This window comes from Saccopteryx leptura, chromosome 12, assembly GCF_036850995.1.
Source record: "Saccopteryx leptura isolate mSacLep1 chromosome 12, mSacLep1_pri_phased_curated, whole genome shotgun sequence".
Lineage (NCBI taxonomy): Eukaryota > Metazoa > Chordata > Mammalia > Chiroptera > Emballonuridae > Saccopteryx > Saccopteryx leptura.
Genome location: NC_089514.1, coordinates 39,226,835 through 39,248,461, shown reverse-complemented (window position 1 = coordinate 39,248,461; position 21,627 = coordinate 39,226,835). Strand labels below are relative to the sequence as shown.

The following is a 21,627-nucleotide window of genomic DNA, read 5'->3' as shown; positions in this document are numbered from 1 at the left end:
AGATCCCTATTTATTTTTATTTTTAAAGATCCCAATTTAAAAGACTATTTTTGTTATTGATTTTGTTATATGTAGTGAAGTTTTATATTACATATTCTACTGTACAAATAAACTGTTCTCAGTAATTGAAAGTGCTGATTAAAGTAATTCATTTTGTTACACATTTTTTGGAGTCTCCAAATATTTGACAGAGCTGGAATATTTTCCCTTTGTGAACCATTCATTACTTTACTAAAAAAGTAGTTATTCAGTACTTATTTAGTGGCAGGCATTCTTTTTGGCACTGGGGATTCACTAGTGAACAAAACTTCCTTTTTGGAGTTTACATTCTACTAATGGTGAGAGATTATAAACAGACACATTTGATATATAATATACCATCAGGTGGCGGTAGATGCTATTTAGGAAGACGAGCAGGATATAGGAGGTGCAGTCACTGGAGTGGGTTGTAGACAGGGTTGTCAGTTAAGGCCTTTCTGTAGATGTGGCATTTTGTCATAGATCTAAATGAAATGAAGCAGCTGGTTCTGGCTGGGTAGCTCAGTCGGTTAGAGTGCCATCCTGATACACCAAAGTTGTGTGTTTGATGCGCAGTCAGAACACATACGGGAAGCTATTAATGAATGCACAACTAAGTGGAACAACAAATAAATGTTCCCCCCCTTCCTCTCTCTGTCTCTCAAAAATCAGTCAAAAGTTTTTAAAAATTAAATGAAGCAATGGGCCATGAGACTCTCTGCGGACACATTGTCTAGGCAGGAGAAATACCATGTGTAGAACTTGTGGAATATTTATTCTGGACACATAATTTTAAATGTGTTTAAGGAACATTTAATCACATAAAAATTTTTCCATGACTGTATTTAGACTTAGTCATAAACAAAAATTATATTTTGTTTTTAAATAATTGTATCTTAATTCTAATTTCATTTTATTTTATCTAATAGGGGCCAGAGTTACTCAGCAAATATATTGGAGCTAGTGAACAAGCTGTTCGGGATATTTTTATTAGGTTGGTTCCCTATGAGTGTTTTTTAAGTAACTGACTCATTATTTATCAGTCAATGGTATTTGGTCTTAAAAAAATTTTTTTTCAGAACTGATATTTGAAACCAGTGATTTATGTGGATTATTAATAAACTAGAGAACAAACGTTTTGCCAAATGCCAATTAAATATAAAACATTTTCAAGATTAAGTTTTGGAAACTATTTGGTTTTATGTTTACAATTGAAATATTTCTGAAATGCTAGTGGAATCATAACTGTTTATTCAGAGGAATCTCAAAGTAGGTCCTTATATGAACCACATCATCACTAGTTAATCTCTTATTTAAAATTAAGATTCTATATGGCCAAATATTAAAATAGAGTATAAATATTACTGCATTTACATAAAACGTATGAACAGCCTAACCAGGCAGTGGCACAGTGGATAGAGTGTCGGACTGGGAAGTGGAGGACCCATGTTCGAGACTCCAAGGTTGCCAGCTTGAGCACAGTTTCATCTGGTTTGAACAAGGCTCACCAGCTTGAGCCCAAGGTTGCTGGCTCGAGCAAGGGGTCACTCCATCTGCCATAGCCCCTGGTCAAGGCACATATGAGAAACCAATCAATGAACAACCAAGGTGCCGCAACAAAGAATTGATGCTTCTCACGTCTCTCCCTTCCTGTCTGTCTGTCTCTCTCTCTGACTCTCTCTGTCTCTGTCACACACAAAAAAGAATACATATGCATAAGCTGATATTTAAGAATCAAGGCCCTGGCCGGTTGGCTCAGTGGTAGAGTGTCGGCCTGGCATGCGGGGGACCCAGGTTCGATTCCCGGCCAGGGCACATAGGAGAAGTGCCCATTTGCTTCTCCACCCCCCCTCCTTCCTCTCTGTCTCTCTCTTCCCCTCCCGCACCCGAGGCTCCATTGGAGCAAAGATGGCCCGGGCGCTGGGGATGGCTCCTTGGCCTCTGCCCCAGGCGCTAGAGTGGCTCTGGTCGCGGCAGAGCGAAGCCCCTGGTGGGCGTGCCGGGTGGATCCCGGTCGGGCGCATGCGGGAATCTGTCTATCTCTCCCCGTTTCCAGCTTCAGAAAAATACAAAAAAAAAAAAAAAAAAGAATCAAAATAATTATTTAAATATGATTAGATTATTGGGAGTTTTTAAATTAAAAACCTACTTTTTTCACTCTTCTAAAATTTTATTATAAGCAATTAGGAGAATAAACACAATATACATATACATTTTGAAGAAGAATAATAAAATGAACTCATATCTACCACCCAATTTAAGAAATGCAACATTACCAGGAGAGCATTATTATAAAGATAAGCACCACATATTGACAAAAATCAATTCTAAAATTGTTTGAATCTACTATATTTTTCGCTCCATAAGACGCACCCAACCATAAGACACAAGTAGGGTTTTAAGGAGGAAAATAAGAAAAAAAATATTTTGAACTAAATGGTGTGTTAAAATATTTAATAAAATACTATATTTTTTGCTCTATAAGACACACAGGAATTTTCCCCTCCACTTTTGGGGGGGAAAAGTGCGTCTTATGGAGTGAAAAATACAGTAATACTATAGCTTCAAAATACTTAAGGCAAAAATTGATAGAACTGCAGGGAGAAATAGAAAAATCACCTTCACAGTAGATTTTAACACAGGTCTCAGTAAATAGATTGAGGTTTAAAAATAATAAAAATGGCCTGACCAGGCAGTGGCGCAGTAGACAGAACATTGGACTGGGATGCGGAGGACCCAGGTTCAAGGCCCCGAGGTCGCCAGCTTGAGCGCGGGCTCATCTGGCTTGAGCAAAAAGCTCACCAGCTTGGACCCAAGGTCGCTGGCTCGAGCAAGGGGTTACTCAGTCTGCTGAAGGCCCGTGGTCAAGGCACATATGAGAAAGCAATCAATGAACAACTAAGGTGTCGCAACGAAAACTGATGATTGATGCTTCTTATCTCTGTTCCTGTCTTTCCCTATCTATCCCTCTTTCTGACTCTCTCTCTCTGTCCCTGTAAAAAAATAAAATAAAAATAAAAATAGTAAAAATGTAGAAGATTTAAACAATATATTTAACAAGATTGATCTAAGCACATTTAGAACAGGTACCCAACAACTAGAGAATATGGTTTCTTTCCAAGCACACCTGGAACGTAGTGAAAAACTAGCCATATGCCAGGCCATATATAGCAATGGCAGTAAGTTTCAAAGAAATGGTACCATACAGACTATTTTCTGAAAACACATGTCAGTTAAATTGAACAAAAAAGAATCCCTTCCCATTCATTTAGATAACTTTTTAAAAAAAAACTCTTCTAAATAATTCATGGGTTAACGAGATCATAACGGAAAATACTTGAAACTATTAATGAAATTTCTATTTATTAAAATAATCAGATGTTGCACAACTTATTTCAAGGGAAATTTATAGCCTTAAATTCTTAGGGGGGGAAAGGTTGAAATTTGATCAGTAGGTATCCATCTCATGAAATTAGGAAATTATAGATATAAACTAAAAATAAGGAAAGGAGCGTGACTGGTGGTGACACAGTGCATAGAGCCTTGACCTGGGATGCTGACGACCCAGGTGTGAGACCCCACGGTCGCCGACTTGAGCATGGGATCAACATGATCCCACGATTACTGGTTTGAAGCCCAAGGTCGCTATCTTGTGCAAGGAGTCACTGGCTCAGCTGGAGCCACCCGGTCAAGCAAGGCACATAGGAGAAAGCAATCTATGAACAACTAAAGTGCCACAGCTACGAATTGATACTTCTCATCTCTCTCCCTTCTCCTCTCACTCCCCCTGCAATAAAGAAAAAAATAAAGAAATAATGAAAGGAAATAATAAAGAAAATAATTAATGAAATAGAAAACAATAGAGACATTCACAAACTCAAATCTCTTTTGAAAGCCTGGTATATTGGATTTCCAGCAAGATTGATCAAGAAGAAAGAGAGTATGAATAAATAATATTAGGGATAATAAGGGTATATGACTAAAGATACACCAGAAATGTAAAAGATAATAAGAGAAAATTATGAAACACCCTTATAAACTTAGCGCCAGTACTTTTGAAACTTATTTGACACAAAAATATAATCAAAATCAAGGAAAAAAGAAACAAAATCTGAATAGTCTATAACTGTAAGAAAAAATTGAGTCACTTGCTAAAAACCTTTACACAAATCAGATATCAGACCCAATTTGTTTTCCAGAGTTTTGGCAGTCATTCAATAAGCAGATCATTCCAGTGTGGTGTTGGCCTCAGAGGACTTATCTTACTTGTCATGCATTTAATGTTCGTTGCATTTTATTTTTTTAGTCAGCATGACAGGTATTTTGTATCAGGGGCAATTCTTCAGACATCTAGTCCAGCCCATTACCAGAGATGGAATATATGTTCTCTTTTTAATTAAAACATAATTAATTAATAAAAGTCAGTTAAATCAGAAAGGAAATATATATAACCAAAATATATTTTATAGTTTTTACAAAACAATATGCAAATAATGAGTTTGCCAAATTTTAAATGGACAGAAAAACATGAATAAGCACTTTACAAAAGAAATAAAGGTGTTATATTTACTTTTATTAAGAAAGAAGCATTTCTGCCAGACCTGTGGTGGCGCAGTGGATAAAGTGTCGACCTGGAAATGCTGAGGTCGCCGGTTTGAAACCCTGGGCTTGCCTGGTCAAGGCACATGTGGGAGTTGATGCTTCCTGCTCCTCCCCCTTCTCTCTCTCTGTTTCTCTCTCTCTCTCCCTCTCTCTCCTTTCTAAAATGAATAAATAAAATAAAAATAAATATTAAAAAAAAAAAGTTTAAAAAAAAAAAAAGAAAGAAGCATTTCACTTATTGAGTAAGACTCTGGTTGTTGTTTTAGTCCCTGTCCAGAAGGCCTGAGTCTTAAGCACACCCTTGACCTGAGATCCGGTTTACTGAAAACTAGGATAAATACATATGCCTTGCCTTTTTTAAGGATTTGTTGTGAAGATTTAATACATTATGTGTGTGTATATGTATATAAAATTGCTTTGCAAACTCAGAAGCCCTGTTCAACTATGAAATATTGTTTGTTTTCCCCAGAGCACAGGCTGCAAAGCCTTGCATTCTTTTCTTCGATGAATTTGAATCCATTGCTCCTCGACGAGGCCATGATAATACAGGAGTCACGGACCGCGTAGTTAATCAATTGCTGACTCAGCTGGATGGAGTAGAAGGCTTACAGGGTAATAATGGTAAATAGTGAAATATTTTATTATAACAAAATCTCAGCAGGATTTAGTAAAGAATTATTTCTCCCCCCAGGTGTTTACGTTTTGGCTGCTACGAGTCGCCCCGACCTGATAGACCCTGCCCTGCTCAGGCCTGGCCGACTGGACAGATGTGTGTACTGTCCTCCTCCTGACCAGGTGACAGTTTCAGTTAGAGTCCAAAACCCAACAAATGCTGCACTCTTTCCTTGTGAACTTGACTTCTGCCAGGTGACAGCAGGTATCCTTAGAAGACCACCTGTAGGTAAAGGTCTTAGTCACTGTTTACTCCCAGCATGAAAAGAATCTGAATTAGATACTAAGCCTCCCTCTGGTCCAGTTTCCCGTGCAAGCCTGAAAACATGACGACCTTTCAGTGTTGGCCAGCTGGAGCAAAGGGAAGGGACCCTCAAGGGTCCCATGTCCACATTCCCTGCATTTAAAGATCACACACTTCAGCATCCCAACAAGAGCCGCTGGGGCAGAGTCACACACAGGAACTGGGAAGCGCGTAGGCAGTCTGCACAGAAATACTAGATTTAACTGGGCTTAGTCCTGTGTTGTTCCAACTCTTGCTCCCAAATTGAGAAACTAAAGAATAAATTAGTCAAAGGTATATAATATCCAAAGCTATGTCACAGGCAGCTGTTAAATTCTTTTAATTTTCCTTTTGAAACTTTCTCAGCACATTTGCCCAAATCTAGAAAATAAGCAGTCTCTGGATAAAGGAAATATATATAACCAAAATATATTTTATAGTTTTTATAAAACAATATGCAAATAATGAGTTTGCCAAATTTTAAATGGACAGAAAAACATGAATAAGCACTTTACAAAAGAAATAAAGGTGTTATATTTACTTTTATTAAGAAAGAAGCATTTCACTTATTGAATAAGACTCTGGTTGTTGCTTTAGTCCCTGTCCAGAAGGCCTGAGTCTGGACAAATAAGAAATGATTTACACTGAATAGTTCATGTTGGTTTTTATTCATTTTTCTCCCTATATTTCATGTTAGGGAAAAAGTTCCTAGGAGGATAGATGGTAGATGGTGGCACATTTTCCAACTCACTTGTAAAGCTTATTAGATATATATATATAAAGTTAATTTATAAAAAATCCTAAGATACAGTCTAATACGTATGTTTTATTGGTTAAATCAGTTAGTTTTCCTCCCTTCAGGTGTCACGTCTTGAAATTTTAAGTGTTCTCAGTGACTCTCTACCCCTGGCGGATGACGTGGACCTCCAGCAAGTGGCCTCGCTGACCGACTCCTTCACGGGAGCGGATCTGAAAGCCCTGCTTTACAACGCGCAGTTAGAGGCCGCACACGGGAGGCTGTCCTCGGGGCTCCCGGTAAGTTACTCGAGACCGATACTACGGTGTTTCGTGAATGAGAAGAAAAGTTCAATGTCAAAATCTCAGCGTTAAAAATATCCCGTTTTTTCTAGTGATTTGGTAACTGTATGGACATTTACCGTTAGTCAGATGTACCCTAGTTGGAATATTGGCTTTGCAGAGAATTTGTAATCATGAAGAATTTGGTGTCTTTTTCTTTAACATTGCCAACTATTGGCAAAATATGTTGTTCTGTGGAAAGATTATTTAAATCAGGATATCATGAATTAGATAATATAGACAGAAAAATATTGGGTTTTTTAGTTTTATACTTTAATTTTTAAAAAGTTAAATTGAAGTTCAAATTGCCCAGATCTGGCCAATAGTTGCTGTGTTTGGATGGCTTCTGTGTCCTTTTGATATGTTCTGTCATTCTTTGGTCACTTAACTTACTTTCTGATACAACAAGGTATTCTAGGTTTATTTTGTACTTTCTATATCCCAGCCGTAGTATCAGCCTTTTCTCTGTGGACAGTATTTTGATTTTAATTTTTACAGGAGATACAATTTGAATTTCACTACCTTGCTCTATATATGGACTTTACCATACAAATCTAGGAAGGGCTTTCCTGTGAGGTCCTCTTCCCTACATTTTATGGAGAGTCTTGGAGGGCCTGACGTTCCTACATCAGATACTGCTAAGTTTTTGCTATTAATTTTGGTAAGCCATTGAAGTTCTTTTTTTCCCTTTTTTACTATCAGAAAAGGTATGTATCTGTAAAGCATTCTATAGCATGGTTGATTCATCATGTCAGAGTAGAAAAGTACAAATTGAGAAATGGAAATAAAAATAAAAACAGAGGTCTGACACCTAGATGTGTTACAATTTTAGGGGAGATGGTTGACATATCTATACACTGCATCTTGTCTTTATTTTTTTTTATTTTTTAATTATTTTTTTTATTAAGTGGGAGGCAGGGAGGCAGAAAGACTCCCACAATGCCCTAACTGGGATCCACCTGGCAAGCACTCTGTGGGGCAATGCTCTGCCCACCTGGGGGTGTTGCTTTGTTGCTCAACAATCGAGCTATTTTACACCTGAGGTGAGTCCATGGAACCATCCTCAGTGCCCAGAGCCAACTTGCTCAAACCATTGGAGCTGTGGCTGCAGGAAAGGGAGAGAGAGAGAGAGAGAGAGAGAGAGAGAGAGAGAGAAGGGGGGTAAGGGTGGAAAAACAGATGGCTGCTTCTCCTGTGTGCCCTGACCGGGGATCCAACCCACACACCCAGCCGATATTCTACCACTGAGCCAACCAGACAGGGCCATCATTTTCCTATTTTAATAAAATTTTATTATGCCTTCAGAACCTTAGAAAGAGCTTTTTTTTGAAAAATGTGTCAACTTTTCTTGTACTGGTCTGTTGGGATGTGTTGTGTTATTTCTGAGTTGTAGATTATTTAGATCTTTACAACTGTTTGTCCTTTTGTATGTTTTAGGATGGAAGTTCCAGTTCTGACAGTGACCTAAGTCTGTCCTCAATGGTATTTCTTAACCACAGCAGTGGCTCTGAAGACTCAGCTGGAGATGGGGAGTGTGGCTTAGAGCAGTCCCTCGTTTCTCTAGAGTTGTCTGAGATGCTTCCAGATGAGTCAAAACTCAATATGTACCGGCTCTACTTCGGCAGCTCCTACGAATCAGAACTTGGGAATGGAACCTCTTCTGATTTGGTATGTTGTGCAGTTGTCACTGTACAGTTCTGAGAGAGAAAGTCATATATGGATGTAAAGTTGGACAGTGATCTGTCTCCTAACCAGCCCCATGTGATCTTTCTGATTGGTTGGTTGGTGAGTAAAATACTAGTCTTGTTTTCCTTCTTAGACTAACTGGTCATTTTCACTCCTTGGTAAGAACTCTAAGACCGAGCTGGCAGCACGGGGGGGCCAAAGAACCGGTGGGTTTCTTTCAGGTTTACCCCTTTCATCAGGGGCTCTCGGACATCTGTAGCGGCAGGTCCATTTTATATTAGATTCTATTTTTACAACAAAATGATATATCTATTTGTAACACTCTTGGTGGCTAGTATAAGCAACATTAAAAAACATAGTAGTGCCTGACCAGGCGGTGGCACAGTGGATGGAGCGTTGGACTGGAATGCGGAAGGACCAAGGTTCAAGACCCGGGGGTTGCTGGCTTGAGCGCAGGCTCATCTAGCTTGAGCAAAAAGTTCACTAGCATGGACCCAAGGTCACTGGCTCGAGCGGGGGTTCGCTCGGTCTGCTGAAGGCCCGCGGTCAGGGCACATGTGAGAAAGCAATCAATGAACAACTATGGTGTCGCAATGAGAAACTGATGGTTGGTGCTTCTCGTCTCTCTCCGTTCCTGTCTGTCTGTCCCTATCTGTCCCTCTCTTTGACTCTCTCTCTGTCCCTGTAAAAAAACTAAAACTAAAACTAAAAACAAACAAACAAAACTTAGTAGTAATACTGCTTTTTTTGTTTTGTAATTTTTTGACAGAGACAGAGTCAGAGAGAGGGACAGACACGGACAGACAGGGAGAGAGATGAGAAGCATCAATTCTTCATTGTGGCACCTTAGTTGTTCACTGATTGCTTTCTCATATGTGTCTTGACTGGGGGGCTACAGCAGACGGACTGACCTCTTGCTCAAGCCAGTGACCTTGGGCTCAAACTAGCAACCATGGGGTCATGTCTGTGATCCAACACTCAAGCCAGTGACCCCGCGCTCAAGCTAATGAGCCCGTGCTCAAACCGGTGACCTTGGGGTTTCAAACATGGGTCCTCTGCTTCCTAGTCCGGTGCTCTAGCCGCTGTGCCACCGCCTGATCGGGCAGTAGTGATACTGTTTTAACGAGGAAAATGTTTAGATTAAATATGGGCAATATCATTGTTTTTCTAAATTAAATGGCAGTCAACCCATATTCCTCCAAAATTAATGGTTTGCGGTTACTTTATTGACACACACATTTTTATATATGTTTATTTTCTTGGTCTTTGGAAATTTGCTTTATTAAGTTTTTTTAAAAATATGAGACTCATTTATATTCCCAAGCATAGTAAGCTAATGTTTTAATTCTGGTTTTCAATTGTTTTTTATTTCTTAACTTCTGTGTAGAAATGTCCCAGAACCTCCTATTTGTTGAAAACTCAGAATAAGGCTCATTTGGGATCTATCCCCAGGACGTTGGTATGGTGGGTTTAATTATGGAATTAAGAGAACCTTGTGTTGTGGCAGTTCTCACTCTGTAGTGGTTCAGCCGCATAGATGTAAACGGACCTTCATAGAACATGACCAGTTTGCTTAAGTTCAGTTAATTAAAATATAAGCTTATCCATGTTAAGGTCTTAGTGTTTAAAATTTAATTTTATCTTTGATAAATACATGTTTTTTTCTCCCTTTTTTCTTCTTCCTTCTTTCTGTTATTATCACACATAACTGTGCAGAGCTCACAGTGCCTGTCTGCACCGAGCTCCATGACTCAGGACGTTTCTGGGGCCCCTGGGAAGGAGCAGTGTTTTTCATGGCCTCCAGCGCTCAGAACAGCTTCCCAAGAAGGTTCCCAAGAACTCACACAGGAACAGAGAGATCAACTGAGAGCGGACATCAGTACCATCAAAAGCAGATACCAGAGCCAAAGTGGAGTATGGCTTTTCTCTCCCCCACCCATTATAATTATAAAAACTTCCTTAAAACTGTGTTTCCTTTTTTGATATATATTTATTTAATTTGTAAATAAGCTATAAATGAGGGACTTAAACACATTGATCAGTTAAATGTTTTGCTTCCTACTTTCAAACAAGTTTTAGCAATCTGTTCAGAAAAGTAATACAGAGTATCCTGAAAAACAGTGACAAAGAGATGACATTTGGACTGCTGCTTTTTAATCATGTCCCCAAGTTAACTTTTTGTCATTTTTTATTTAAGGAGGATGACTCTCTTCATCAACCAGGACCGATCAAAGCCAGTCTGGCCATTAGCCAGTCTCATTTAATGACTGCACTCAGTCACACAAGGCCGTCCATTAGTGAAGACGACTGGAAGAATTTTGCTGAGCTGTAAGTAACAGATTCTGACTCATAAGTATAGGTATTAGAGGTGACAATTATTCACCTAAACTTTTAAAGTTCTTATTTTATTTTGAATACTTAAAAACCAGTTCAGAAATTTGTTCAGTAGCTATGCATTTAAATACCCAAAAACTTAAAAATGAATTTTTATTAACCAATTCATTTGAGTATATTTGAATTAATGCATGATTTAATTTTGAAAGCTCAAAATGATTCAAATATAGTTTTCAAAAATTTTTATGAAAAATGTTTCACTTTCAAAATAATTTGTATTTTATTAATCTCAAGAATATATATATATATATATATTTTAAGTGAGAGGCAGGGACAGACTCCCACATGTGCCCCGACTGGGATCCACTAGGCAAGCCCCCTACTGGGTGATGCTCCCATATGGAGCCACTGCCCCATTGCTCGACAACAGAGCTATTTTAATGCCTGATGCAAGGCCATGTGCCATCCTCAGCGCCAACATGCTCAAACTGTTTAAGCCATGTCTATGTGTGGGGAAGAGAAGGAGTGGGGAGGGGTAGAGAAGCAGGTGGTCACTTCTCCTGTGTGCCCTCATCAGGAATCAAACCGGGCTGATGCTCTACCACTGAGCCAACTGGCCATCTCAAGAACATTCTAGCCTGACCAGGTGGTAGCGCAGTGGATAGAGTGTTGGACTGGGATGCGGAGGACCCAGGTTCAAGACCCCAAGGTCGCCAGCTTGAATGCAGGCTCATCTGGTTTGAGCAAAGCTCACCAGCTTAGACCTAAGGTCACTGGCTTGAGCAAGGGGTTACTCAGTCTGCTGTAGCCCCACAGTCAGGGCACATATGAGAAAGCAATCAATGAACAACTAAAGTGTCGCAACAAAAAGCTAATGATTGATGCTTCTCGTCTCTCTCTGTTCCTATCTGTCTGTCCTTATCTATCCCTCTGTAAAAAGAAAAAAATTCTAGTTCATTCGAGTTTCCTCACTTGTACCCATTTGGATGTATGGGCTTCCTGTAGTTGTCTCTGTGGTGAGTTAGAAGTCTAAGACGCATGAACTAGGAACCATTGTAGGTGAACTAGTCAACTCAAGAAATGATTTTTCCTGTTCTTTGAAGTTACAACTCTTTCCTGTTTAATTTTGCAGTACTTTGGGGTATGCATGTGTGTATACATTGTAAGGGCAGAAAAATTTTCCCTTTTCTCTTCTCAATTGTTTGGCTGGTCTAATAAATTGACAACAGATAGATTAACAGAAAAATTTAATTGCATGCTTACAGGAGCCCCATAAAAGTAGGAGACACAAAAGCAGTTAGACAGTTGAGGCTTACGTTCCCTTCTGAGCTCAGGAAAGGGAGAGGGCCCAGATGGAGGAAGGTGAGAAGAGCAGGTGGATGGCAGTCACGTTTGCCCTGCCCTGCAGGTCAGGCTTTCAGACAAAAGTGACCTCTGCGAACAGCTCTCCTTCTGGAGCAGGCCCCTGTCTAATCCTTCTAGATAGTAGAGGGAGAGGGGAAAAAGCATCTCTTCAGTCTGCTGGGTCTTCCCACAGTGGCACTTTTGGGCTGGCAGATTCTGCTCCTTTGCATCCTGCCTGTGAAATGCTCTAAAGTTCATAGGCCAGAAGTTGTTGCTAGGTTGCTGCATCTCACTGAACCAGTCCATCAGTCCTGAGAGTGGGTCAGCTTAGTTAACTGTTGTGTCTCATAGCAGGAGGCGGTAGGCCTATGTGGGCAGGCAGTCAGGTATTTGATAAGAGGCATTTCTGTGGCAACAAAAGAAAAACAAAGGTTAATGATTAGAGCAGACCGTAAACCCAGTCTCAGTTCTGAGATTTCTGGAGACCGGATGAAAGCATCTTTTGCAGGTTGAACGTCGTCAGTGATGTCATTGGGTATTCAGGTATACTTTCTGAGGGCCCTCACAGCAATAGACACAAAGACTGTCCATAACGAGCCTCAAGTTGTTCACATTCAGTTTTCGGGGCTTCAGAAGAGGGCAAGTTTTTGTTTAGTGTTTCCAAGTCAAAAGAGTGGAAGAGTTTAGAAATGTTAATTTGGAGATTTGTAGCCAAATACTGGAGGAAAGAAAAGAATTCAGGATCCAGTCCAGCTTACAGGTAGAAAACAAAACATGAAAGAGAATTAACAGCACTAGGATCTGATATCCACAAAGGTGTATTACTGAAATGTAACTCCTCGCTACATTCATCCTTGTTTCTACCACATAACCATAGAAACACTAATCTTCTTGGCCTGATGATTTACATAAGTGCAGCAAGAATAGTGACTGACTAAAGGCTCTTAAATCTGCTTTACTGGAACTTTTCATAGGAAACTCAGCTTGCACTTCTAAAAACCTTTCAAAGCTAGGAAGCAAAGCCAGGGAATCACCATCAGATTTTCTTATGATAGCTATACATTTGAGTTCGTTCCTCTCTTCTGGAGGTCCCCAAGACAGCCTGAGGGTTCTACGTCTGCCAGGAAGTGATGTTCTGTACTCACCTGTAAGGCTGCTAGAACCCTGTAAGCCAGGTACCAGGCTGCTTCTCCAAGATGCTTTGCTGGTTCCATAAAGTCAACCTTAGTTCTTTCTGTGTGCATTCTCAAATGTGATATTTCATTCAAGCCTTTGAAGTATAATCAGTGTTTTCAATTTTGTCCTGTCACAAGGAGAAAAGATTCTAATTGAAGTTGTGCAAATAACTATATTGTTAGGAAATAAGAATATTCACTAAGAGTTTCTGAATTCTGGAGGGATGTTTGTTTTACCAAATTAATGCTAGCTTAAAAGGTTTCCTTAAATCTGGAATAGAACATAAAAGAACCAACAGTGTTTCAAACAAAAAAATTATATAATCACCTCATCAGTTCATTCAGTCCCATGTAATTAATTCTTGTTGATCTAGCTCTATTGTTAGCAGTTTTATGAAGTCATCAGTTTCTCCATTAGAGAGGTCTTATCCATTAGAGATTCTTACCCAGTTCAGTGGTATGATCTGAAAATGATCAGAAACATGTACTTGTTAGTTTCCTTTCCGTGAGCATCCTTGAAGATAAGCACTTTTGCCGAAGCATCTAAATAGAACAGCTACTGTCTGTAAATGACAAAAGTGGCCAGGATTAAGGAGCTGATGCAAATTCATTATGATTCAGTTGACAAGGTAATTTGCTTCTGTGACACACAACATTTTTAAGATGACACCTGGAATTATGACTGATACCATTATGCATCAGACTTTTAGGAACACATAATAACATACACACATACAGATATAACCAAAGGTTTGGTATTCTAGGTTTGTGTTAGTAAGTACACTCCATGATGTTCCATGAAACGACAAAATTGTCTAATGACACATTTCTCAACATAGCCCAGTCATTTGGTGGTGCATGACTGTATCAGATAAGCCTAATTAGTTTAAAATCTCTCTTTAGCCTGACCTGTGGTGGCGCAGTGGATAAAGCATCGACCTAGAAATGCTGAGGTAGCCGGTTCGAAACCCTGGGCTTGCCTAGTCAAGGCACATATGGCAGTTGATGCTTCCAGCTCCTCCCTACCGTCTCTCTCTGTCTCTCTGTCTCTCTCCCTTTCTCTCTCCTCTCTAAAAAATGAATAAAAAAAAATTATTATTTTTTTTAATCTCTCTGTATAAGGAGAGAACAAATCTTTTGAGATGTTTCAGGGCTTTCTTAGAAATTCCAGAGTAAAAGACCTCACTTAGAATTTGATTTGGGGGACATTTGTCAAAAATGTCAAAAGATTTTTTAAAACAAATAGGATTATATGTCACTGTGTAATGATATAGTTATCCAAAGTGACAAAAACTTCACAAGCAAATACAGAATGTTATACACTTAGAAAACCGAGTCTTCTTTATTCAAAGAGCTATTTTTTAAGTAAACAGGAAGCATAAGAAATTGTTTATAAAACATAGAATGTTTTCTAGGATGATTTAAAAGGTAAAGAAAAACCTTTCCGTTTTCTCAGTAGCAGACCAGTAGTCCAAAAAAATTGTCCTTTTAGCAGATGAAAGAAAATTAAGTAATATCAATAGCACACTTATATAAAAAAGTTTTTTTGTTTGTTTTTTTAACAGACAGAGAGTCAGAGAGAGGGATAGATAGGGACAGACAGACAGGAACGGAGAGAGATGAGAAGCATCAATCATCAATTTTTCATTGCAGCACCATAGTTGTTCATTGATTGCTTTCTCATTATGTGCCTTGACCGCAGGCCTTCAGCAGACCGAGCGACCCCTTGCTTGAGCCAGCGACCTTGGGTCCAAGCTGGTGAGCCTTGCTCCAACCAGATGAGCCTGCGCTCAAGCTGGCGACCTCGGGGTCTCGAACCTGGGTCCTCTGCATCCCAGTCTGACGCTCTATCCACTGTGCCACCACCTGGTCAGGCTAAAGTTTATTTTTTAAAACCCTTTCATTTCAGCCAGCTTGACTACACAAAGTAAAATTTTCTCTCCACCTTTCTATATCCAAATATTTAGTTGGTAACGCCATTTTTTTCCCATTCTGAAATATTCAGTTGTTTTACTTTAAGATAAAACTATTCTTTTTCCCTTAACAAAAACCATCTCCATGCCTCATACCTTTTAACCAAAAACAAACCTAATTTCCTATGTATAAAGTTGTTTATTTATTTATTTTTTTTTGGTATTTTTCTGAAGTTGGAAACAGGGAGTCAGTCAGACAGACTCCCACATGCACCCGACCGGGATCCACCTGGCATGCCCACCAGGGGGCGATGCTCTGCCCATCTGGGGCATCGCTCTGTTGCAACCAGAGCCATTCTAGCGCCTGAGGCAGAGGCCATGGAGCCATCCTCAGCGCCTGGGCCATCTTTGCTCCAATGGAGCCTCGGCTGCGGGAGGGGAAGAGAGAGACAGAGAGGAAGGAGAGGGGGAGGGTGGAAAAGCAGATGGGTGCTTCTCCTGTGTGCCCTGACCTGGAATCGAACCTGGGACTCCTGCATGCCAGGCTGACGCTCTACCACTGAGCCAACCGGCCAGGGCCTGTTTGTCTTCTTTCTTATAGTGTGAATTACATATTTAGAATTCTTAACCCTTGAAATCCTTAAATACTAATTGTGAAATGTTACACCAGCATTCTGTAGATTGGCAAATCTGTGAATACATTTCATAATTTCTAGAAGCATAACCTTTTTAATACTACAATTTTTCACTGTAGCTTAGGACAGGTTTAGTAATACATCCACATACTGTTAGTTTCTCTGTAATAAGAAACAAAAAGTAGATAAACCTATGTTCAGTAGTGTTTTGGTCTTTTATCTTATTTAAAAGATCTAGATATTCAGTGAATTTCCATCATTTAAATTAGCAAAACTCTTAAGGATGTAAGTTACCCAAGAGATTTGGAAAACTATTCAAGTAGACCTCATAAAATATAACCAACAAATAAACTTTTTTTAAACTAAAGATTATTCCATATCACAGTATTCCTGAGAGTTTAGACATATATAATAAGTGCTTATTTTTCTTTAAGCCAATTAAGTAGAGCTTTTTTACAAATTAATTTGGGCAATACCATCTGGATAGAGGAGAATATCACATGCATAACCTGTATCCTCAGTCAGACCCAGAAACAGGCAGAGACCCTGTTGCTTCCATTCCAAAATTTTAACCAAGAGTTTAGGTACAACAATGTAAAACTCCTTAGTTTGTAAAGAACAGTTGATTCCAAATTGTGTGTTTGGTCAAACAAGTTAAGATTCCCCGCTCAAATGGCTAAAGCTTTTTATTAATGTTTATGGACAAGACTTCTTTTTTTTTTTTCTTCCATTTTTCTGAAGCTGGAAACAGGGAGAGACAGTCAGACAGACTCCCGCATGCGCCCGACCGGGATCCACCCGGCACACCCACCAGGGGCGATGCTCTGCCCATCCTGGGCGTCGCCATGTTGCGACCACAGCCACTCTAGCACCTGAGGCAGAGGCCACAGAGCCATCCCCAGCACCCGGGCCATCTTTGCTCCAATGGAGCCTTGGCTGCGGGAGGGGAAGAGAGAGACAGAGAGGAAAGCGCAGCGGAGGGGTGGAGAAGCAAATGGGCGCTTCTCCTGTGTGCCCTGGCCGGGAATCGAACCCGGGTCCTCCGCACGCTAGGCCGACGCTCTACCGCTGAGCCAACCGGCCAGGGCCTTGGACAAGAGTTCTAAGATTTGTATTTTCCCTCGACAAATACTTACAGAGGCCGCACTCTAGATTGTGGGCAAGGGTTCTTATAGCAGTCTGTAGTTTAGAAAGTCCTCTCCCCCTCTTTTCCCTTTCCAGTCATGTGGCAGTGGTTTAGTTATGTCCTGTGTTGTTTATATTCCAAAGACATGGTAAGATGACATCTTTAAGAGACAGAGAGAGAATGCAGGTTTCCTCCTAGGAGCTGTGAGGTTTATTTCTCTATGATATAGGACAAGGTTTAGGATAATTACCTTTAAAATTTTCCTTCTTTTTAGGACAGTTCTGTTCTAAATAGTAGCTGTAAGCATTTTAAGAGGAATAGGATCAGTTTTAGGGTTAAAGATCGGTGGACTCTGAACTGTTCCTAGAGCTCCGTTTCTGTTTTGGCAAGGACTCCAGTCCGTAAAGTAAGTCTGGTTCCCTGAAGAACTAGACTGCAGCATGAGTGCTGTCGGGCAGACTGTCTCTGGCTCCATGCATATTTTCAGTTAAGACAGAAATCAAAAGATGCCTGTATTCTAAAGCTTCAAGGTTTCACGCGTATACCTTTAAAAAGCCTGTATAAAGTGTTCAAAAAAGGCGTCTGAAGGTTTTCCTTTCTTCCTGAGTGCAATTCAGCCTCGCCTCAATTCACCTTAGAGCAGTGGTTCTCAACCTTTCTAATGCCGTGACCCCGCAATACAGTTCCTCATGTTATGGTGACCCCAAACCAAAAAATAATTTTGGTGGCTACTTCATAACTGTAATTTTGCTACACTTATGATTCGGAATGTAAATACCTGATATGCATTATGTATTTTCTGATGGCTTTAGGTGACCCCACTGGGGTCGCAACCCACAGGTTGAGAACCGCTGCCTTAGAGGGAAAGGCTCTAGTAGTGCTTCTTCAGCCCCTGAACAGTGTTTCCCTATGAGGGTCCTTTCCCCGGGGAAGGGGGCATCTGGTTTGTCCGATAAGTGCAGTAGAGTCAAGGTGGGGAAGAATACCCCTCAGCAGCCAGTCAGGGTCCCTGTGAGTGGGGTTTTAATAGTCATCTTTATAAATTTGGTAGGATGTTCTGAACATGGAGGTAAATACATCCACAAAGAACATGATTCTTCTAAATTTACTTCCTGGCTTTCAGCATTTGCATAAGTAACATGTATAACCCCCAGGTCTGAGTGCTATCTGTAAATCTGTAGGGAAAGAGAAGTTAAAACAGGCAGACAGTGGTTCATATATATTATATAATGGAATATTACTCAACCACGAAAAAGGAAACCTTAACCATTTGTGACAGCATTGATGGACCTACAGAGGGTATATACTAAGTTGAGTAAGTCAGATAGAAAGATACCGTATGTTCTCACTTAAATGTGGAATCTAAAGAACAAAATAAACTGATGAATAAAATAGAAACAGACTCAGATACAGAGAACGGACTGATGGCTGCCTGGGTGAAAGAGGTGAAGGGAGCAAGAAGTACAGAATGGAAGTTACAGAATAGTCACAAGGACATAAAGTTCAGCACAGGAAATCTAGTCAATAATATTATAATAACTGTGCCAAGTGGGTACTGAAAATATCAGGGGCAGCACTTTGTAAAGTCTGTGATTGTCTAACCTCTGTGCTGTACATCTAAAACTAGTACTTTTAAAACATTGAATGTAAACCGTAATTGAAAGAAAACCAGGCAGACAGGGCTGGGTTGGAGAATGGAATTGACATTGGAGGTGGTCATTTCTGTTCTTGCATGTAGCTAAGGCAAGCTGCTCTGCTCTTTTGTCCTCTAAGTTGGTCTTTTTACAGGTGCTAATAAGGCAATTGCTTAGTATGAGAGCTCTCTAAAATTTTTCACATTTAAGTTTTTCCAATTAAAAGAATCCCTCATTGACCATTGACAAGTAGTATCTTATATTAATCTTTTTTTTTTTTTTTTTTTTTTTTTTTTTTTTTTTTTTTTTTTTTTTTTTTTTTTTTTACAGAGAGAGAGATAGATAGGGACAGACAGACAGGAACGGAGAGAGATGAGAAGCATCAATCATCAGTTTTTCGTTGCGACACCTTAGTTGTTCATTGATTGCTTTCTCATATGTGCCTTGACCGCGGACCTTCAGCAGACCAAATAACCCCTTGCTCGAGCCAGCGACCTTGGGTCCAAGCTGATGAGCTTTTTGCTCAAACCAGATGAGCCCGTGCTCAAGCTGGCGACTTTGGGGTCTCGAACCTGGGTCCTCCGCATCCCAGTCCGACGCTCTATCCACTGTGCCACCGCCTGGTCAGGCTCTTATATTAATCTTAATAGTGATTAAAACCAATAAGCTTTTCTGTGACTTAACCATGAATGCAAGAAGTGTCTCAAAATAGGATACAATAACAGCCCTCACTAGGTCCATAAAGTTTACTCCCAGAATTAGCCAAAGAAAGCAAAGACCTCCATCATCACAGGTCGTAGAAAGGTGTCTGGTTTTCCATGAGGTGCCTCCCATCACAAGCCCACTAATCTGTGACACTGGGCAGGCACGATTAGAATGGGACTTTTCCAGCACAAGTAAAACAGTGAGGTTGAGATGACAAAGGCCCCTTGTAGAAGACTGGGAGCCCTTAGGACCAACTTCCTGAGAGCTGGCACAGCCGGACAAAGACAGTGCCGCTTGTGACTTCACGTCTCAGGTCTTGAGTCTACTCGCTGGCCACCAGATTGATCCTTGCACCTTTTGGCTGACGAAGATGAGAGAAAATGTTCTACTGGTGGCAAAGCCAAGCTCTCAAGACAAAGAACAAGGAAATGGGAATACCTGGTTGGGTTTTTATATAGGGAACCCACAGCAGAGTCTAAGCAGCTGCAGGTCTAGTGAGATCTCTGACCTCACCAGTCTGTAAGGCTGGCTCGAACCACAGGTTTATAGGACTTACGTCTACGTTCTACCTTGATTTCCTTCCTATGACAAATGACAGAAAAGACAGACAAAAGAAAACAATCTCTGGGGAGGAAAGGATCAATAGAAGACAAGTACTCATAACAAACCTTTACCAGAGTTGCTGTACCCAAAGAACTATGTAGCTGACCCAACTGTTTTTTCCTGCTAATCTAAATTTAGAAAAAGGAAAAGGAGTCCCACCAGTGTCACTTCCATTGACAGAGATCCAAGATACTGCGAGGTTAACAGTTCTTATCTTTGCCAGCTCTTCTTGGAGGTCCTAGGGTCTGTCAGCTGCAGCAGCAAGCCATTGGTGGAGTCTGTGTTGTCTGTGTTGGGTGCCAGCCAAACTTTAGAGGCAGAAAAGTGATTCCTTTCCAGGGTTCTTTGGCTGGTGAATTAAACTGACATAAGACTGCCTGATCAGATGGTGGCGCAGTGGATAGAGCATTGGACTGGGGTCAAAACCCCGAGGTTGCCGGCTTGAGCGCAGGCTCATCTGGTTTGAGCAAGGCTCACCAGCTTGAGCCCAAGGTGGCTGGCTCCAGCAAGGGGTCACTCACTTTGCTGCCCCCCCCCCCCGTCAGGGCACATATGAGATGACAAAGGCCCCTTGTAGACTGCAGTCAGTGAACTAGGGTGCCTCAACGAAAAATTGGTGCCTCTCATCTCTCTCCCTTCTTGTCTGTGTCCCTCTCTCTGTCACACACAAAAAAAATGACATAAGACCGACTAACAGGAGGAAAACATTTAGTTTTATACTGCCCCATAAAAATATGAAATTCAAAGGCAGTGAGGCGGTTGAAGCACAGAGCTAAATAAAGGGACAGGGTTTCAAGGGGGGCGGGGCGCAATTCACAGCGAGAGAGCAGGCGTGTGGTGATCAGACGTTTGCCCTGCTGGGCAGGTCAGGCTTTCAGAGAAAGTGGTTACCTCGGGTAGCAGCTCTGCTTCTGGAAAAGGCCCCTGTCTAATCCTAGACAGTGAAGGGAAAGGTGAAAAGCATCTCCTGAGTCTGTTGGTCTTGAGTCCCTTCAGTTCAAAATGAGCCACCTGTTAAAATTCCACATTTTGGGCGGCATATTCTGCTCCCCTTCAGCGTACATAAGTTATCTGTAATTTGCACTTACTATAGGAAAATTAGAAAACAGAAGGAAAAATAAAATTTCCCTTAATCCCTCTGCCTCCCAAAGCATTATGTATCTGTATACTCAGCTGTTTTCTAACTAAAATGAGACGGGGCTGTATGCCCTGCTATAGAGTCTCCCTTTCATCCCTGCAGACATTGTGAACACTCACATTTCAAATGTTACCACTATATTGTTTTTGACACATTTTGTAACATAACTAGGTCACATATCTAATTTTGCAACATCAGTTTCCAGCTTTTCACTTATAAGCAATGTGATCAGTAACATTCTTGGAGCTGAATGTTCACACATATCCTTATTTCACTGGACAGAGGCAGAATTATTGTATCACAGGGCACTCACATTTTTTAAGGCTTTTGAAATCTGTTCCCATATACTGAATGTCCCTAGTGCAACACTCTCAATAACGTTGAGTATCATAGTATTTCTCTAAATCTGGCCGATTGGAAGAAAATTCTACCTTGTTTTAAAAAAAAAGTACAATTTCTTTGATTAAAACTGTAAAGGTTGGCCCTGGCCGGTTGGCTCAGCAGTAGAGCGTCGGCCTAGCGTGCGGAGGACCCGGGTTCGATTCCCGGCCAGGGCACACAGGAAAAGCACCCATTTGCTTCTCCACCCCTCCGCCGCGCCTTCCTCTCTGTCTCTCTCTTCCCCTCCCGTAGCCAAGGCTCCATTGGAGCAAAGATGGCCCGGGCGCTGGGGGTGGCTCTG

General features: G+C 40.7%; 2 protein-coding genes and 1 long non-coding RNA gene across 8 annotated transcripts in view; 2 read left to right on the top strand and 1 right to left on the bottom strand.

The window, feature by feature from the left end:
• Positions 1–21,627, top strand: part of LOC136384220 (calaxin-like) — a 154,064-nt gene that overhangs the window by 69,334 nt on the left and 63,103 nt on the right. The window lies entirely within an intron of this gene.
• PEX1 (peroxisomal biogenesis factor 1) overlaps positions 1–21,627 on the top strand; it is a 67,685-nt gene that overhangs the window by 44,987 nt on the left and 1,071 nt on the right. For 3 of the 4 annotated variants that reach the window (XM_066354367.1, XM_066354366.1, XM_066354365.1), the window contains exons 17-23: positions 948–1,012; positions 5,090–5,232; positions 5,312–5,415; positions 6,437–6,610; positions 8,090–8,320; positions 10,055–10,252; positions 10,536–10,666. In XM_066354367.1, the coding sequence (XP_066210464.1) occupies positions 948–1,012; positions 5,090–5,232; positions 5,312–5,415; positions 6,437–6,610; positions 8,090–8,320; positions 10,055–10,252; positions 10,536–10,666 (1,046 nt within the window). Of the gene's footprint in view, positions 1–947; positions 1,013–5,089; positions 5,233–5,311; positions 5,416–6,436; positions 6,611–8,089; positions 8,321–10,054; positions 10,253–10,535; positions 10,669–21,627 lie in introns of those variants that run through there. The other variant, XM_066354368.1, reaches the window with a different exon arrangement.
• Positions 11,903–21,627, bottom strand: part of LOC136384221 (uncharacterized) — a 33,937-nt gene continuing 24,212 nt past the window's right edge. For all 3 annotated transcript variants that reach the window (XR_010747540.1, XR_010747541.1, XR_010747542.1), the window contains exons 2-4: positions 13,520–13,655; positions 13,162–13,319; positions 11,903–12,422 (exon numbers count right to left, since the gene is read on the bottom strand). This is a non-coding gene — a long non-coding RNA (uncharacterized lncRNA). The remainder of the gene's footprint in view (positions 12,423–13,161; positions 13,320–13,519; positions 13,656–21,627) is intronic.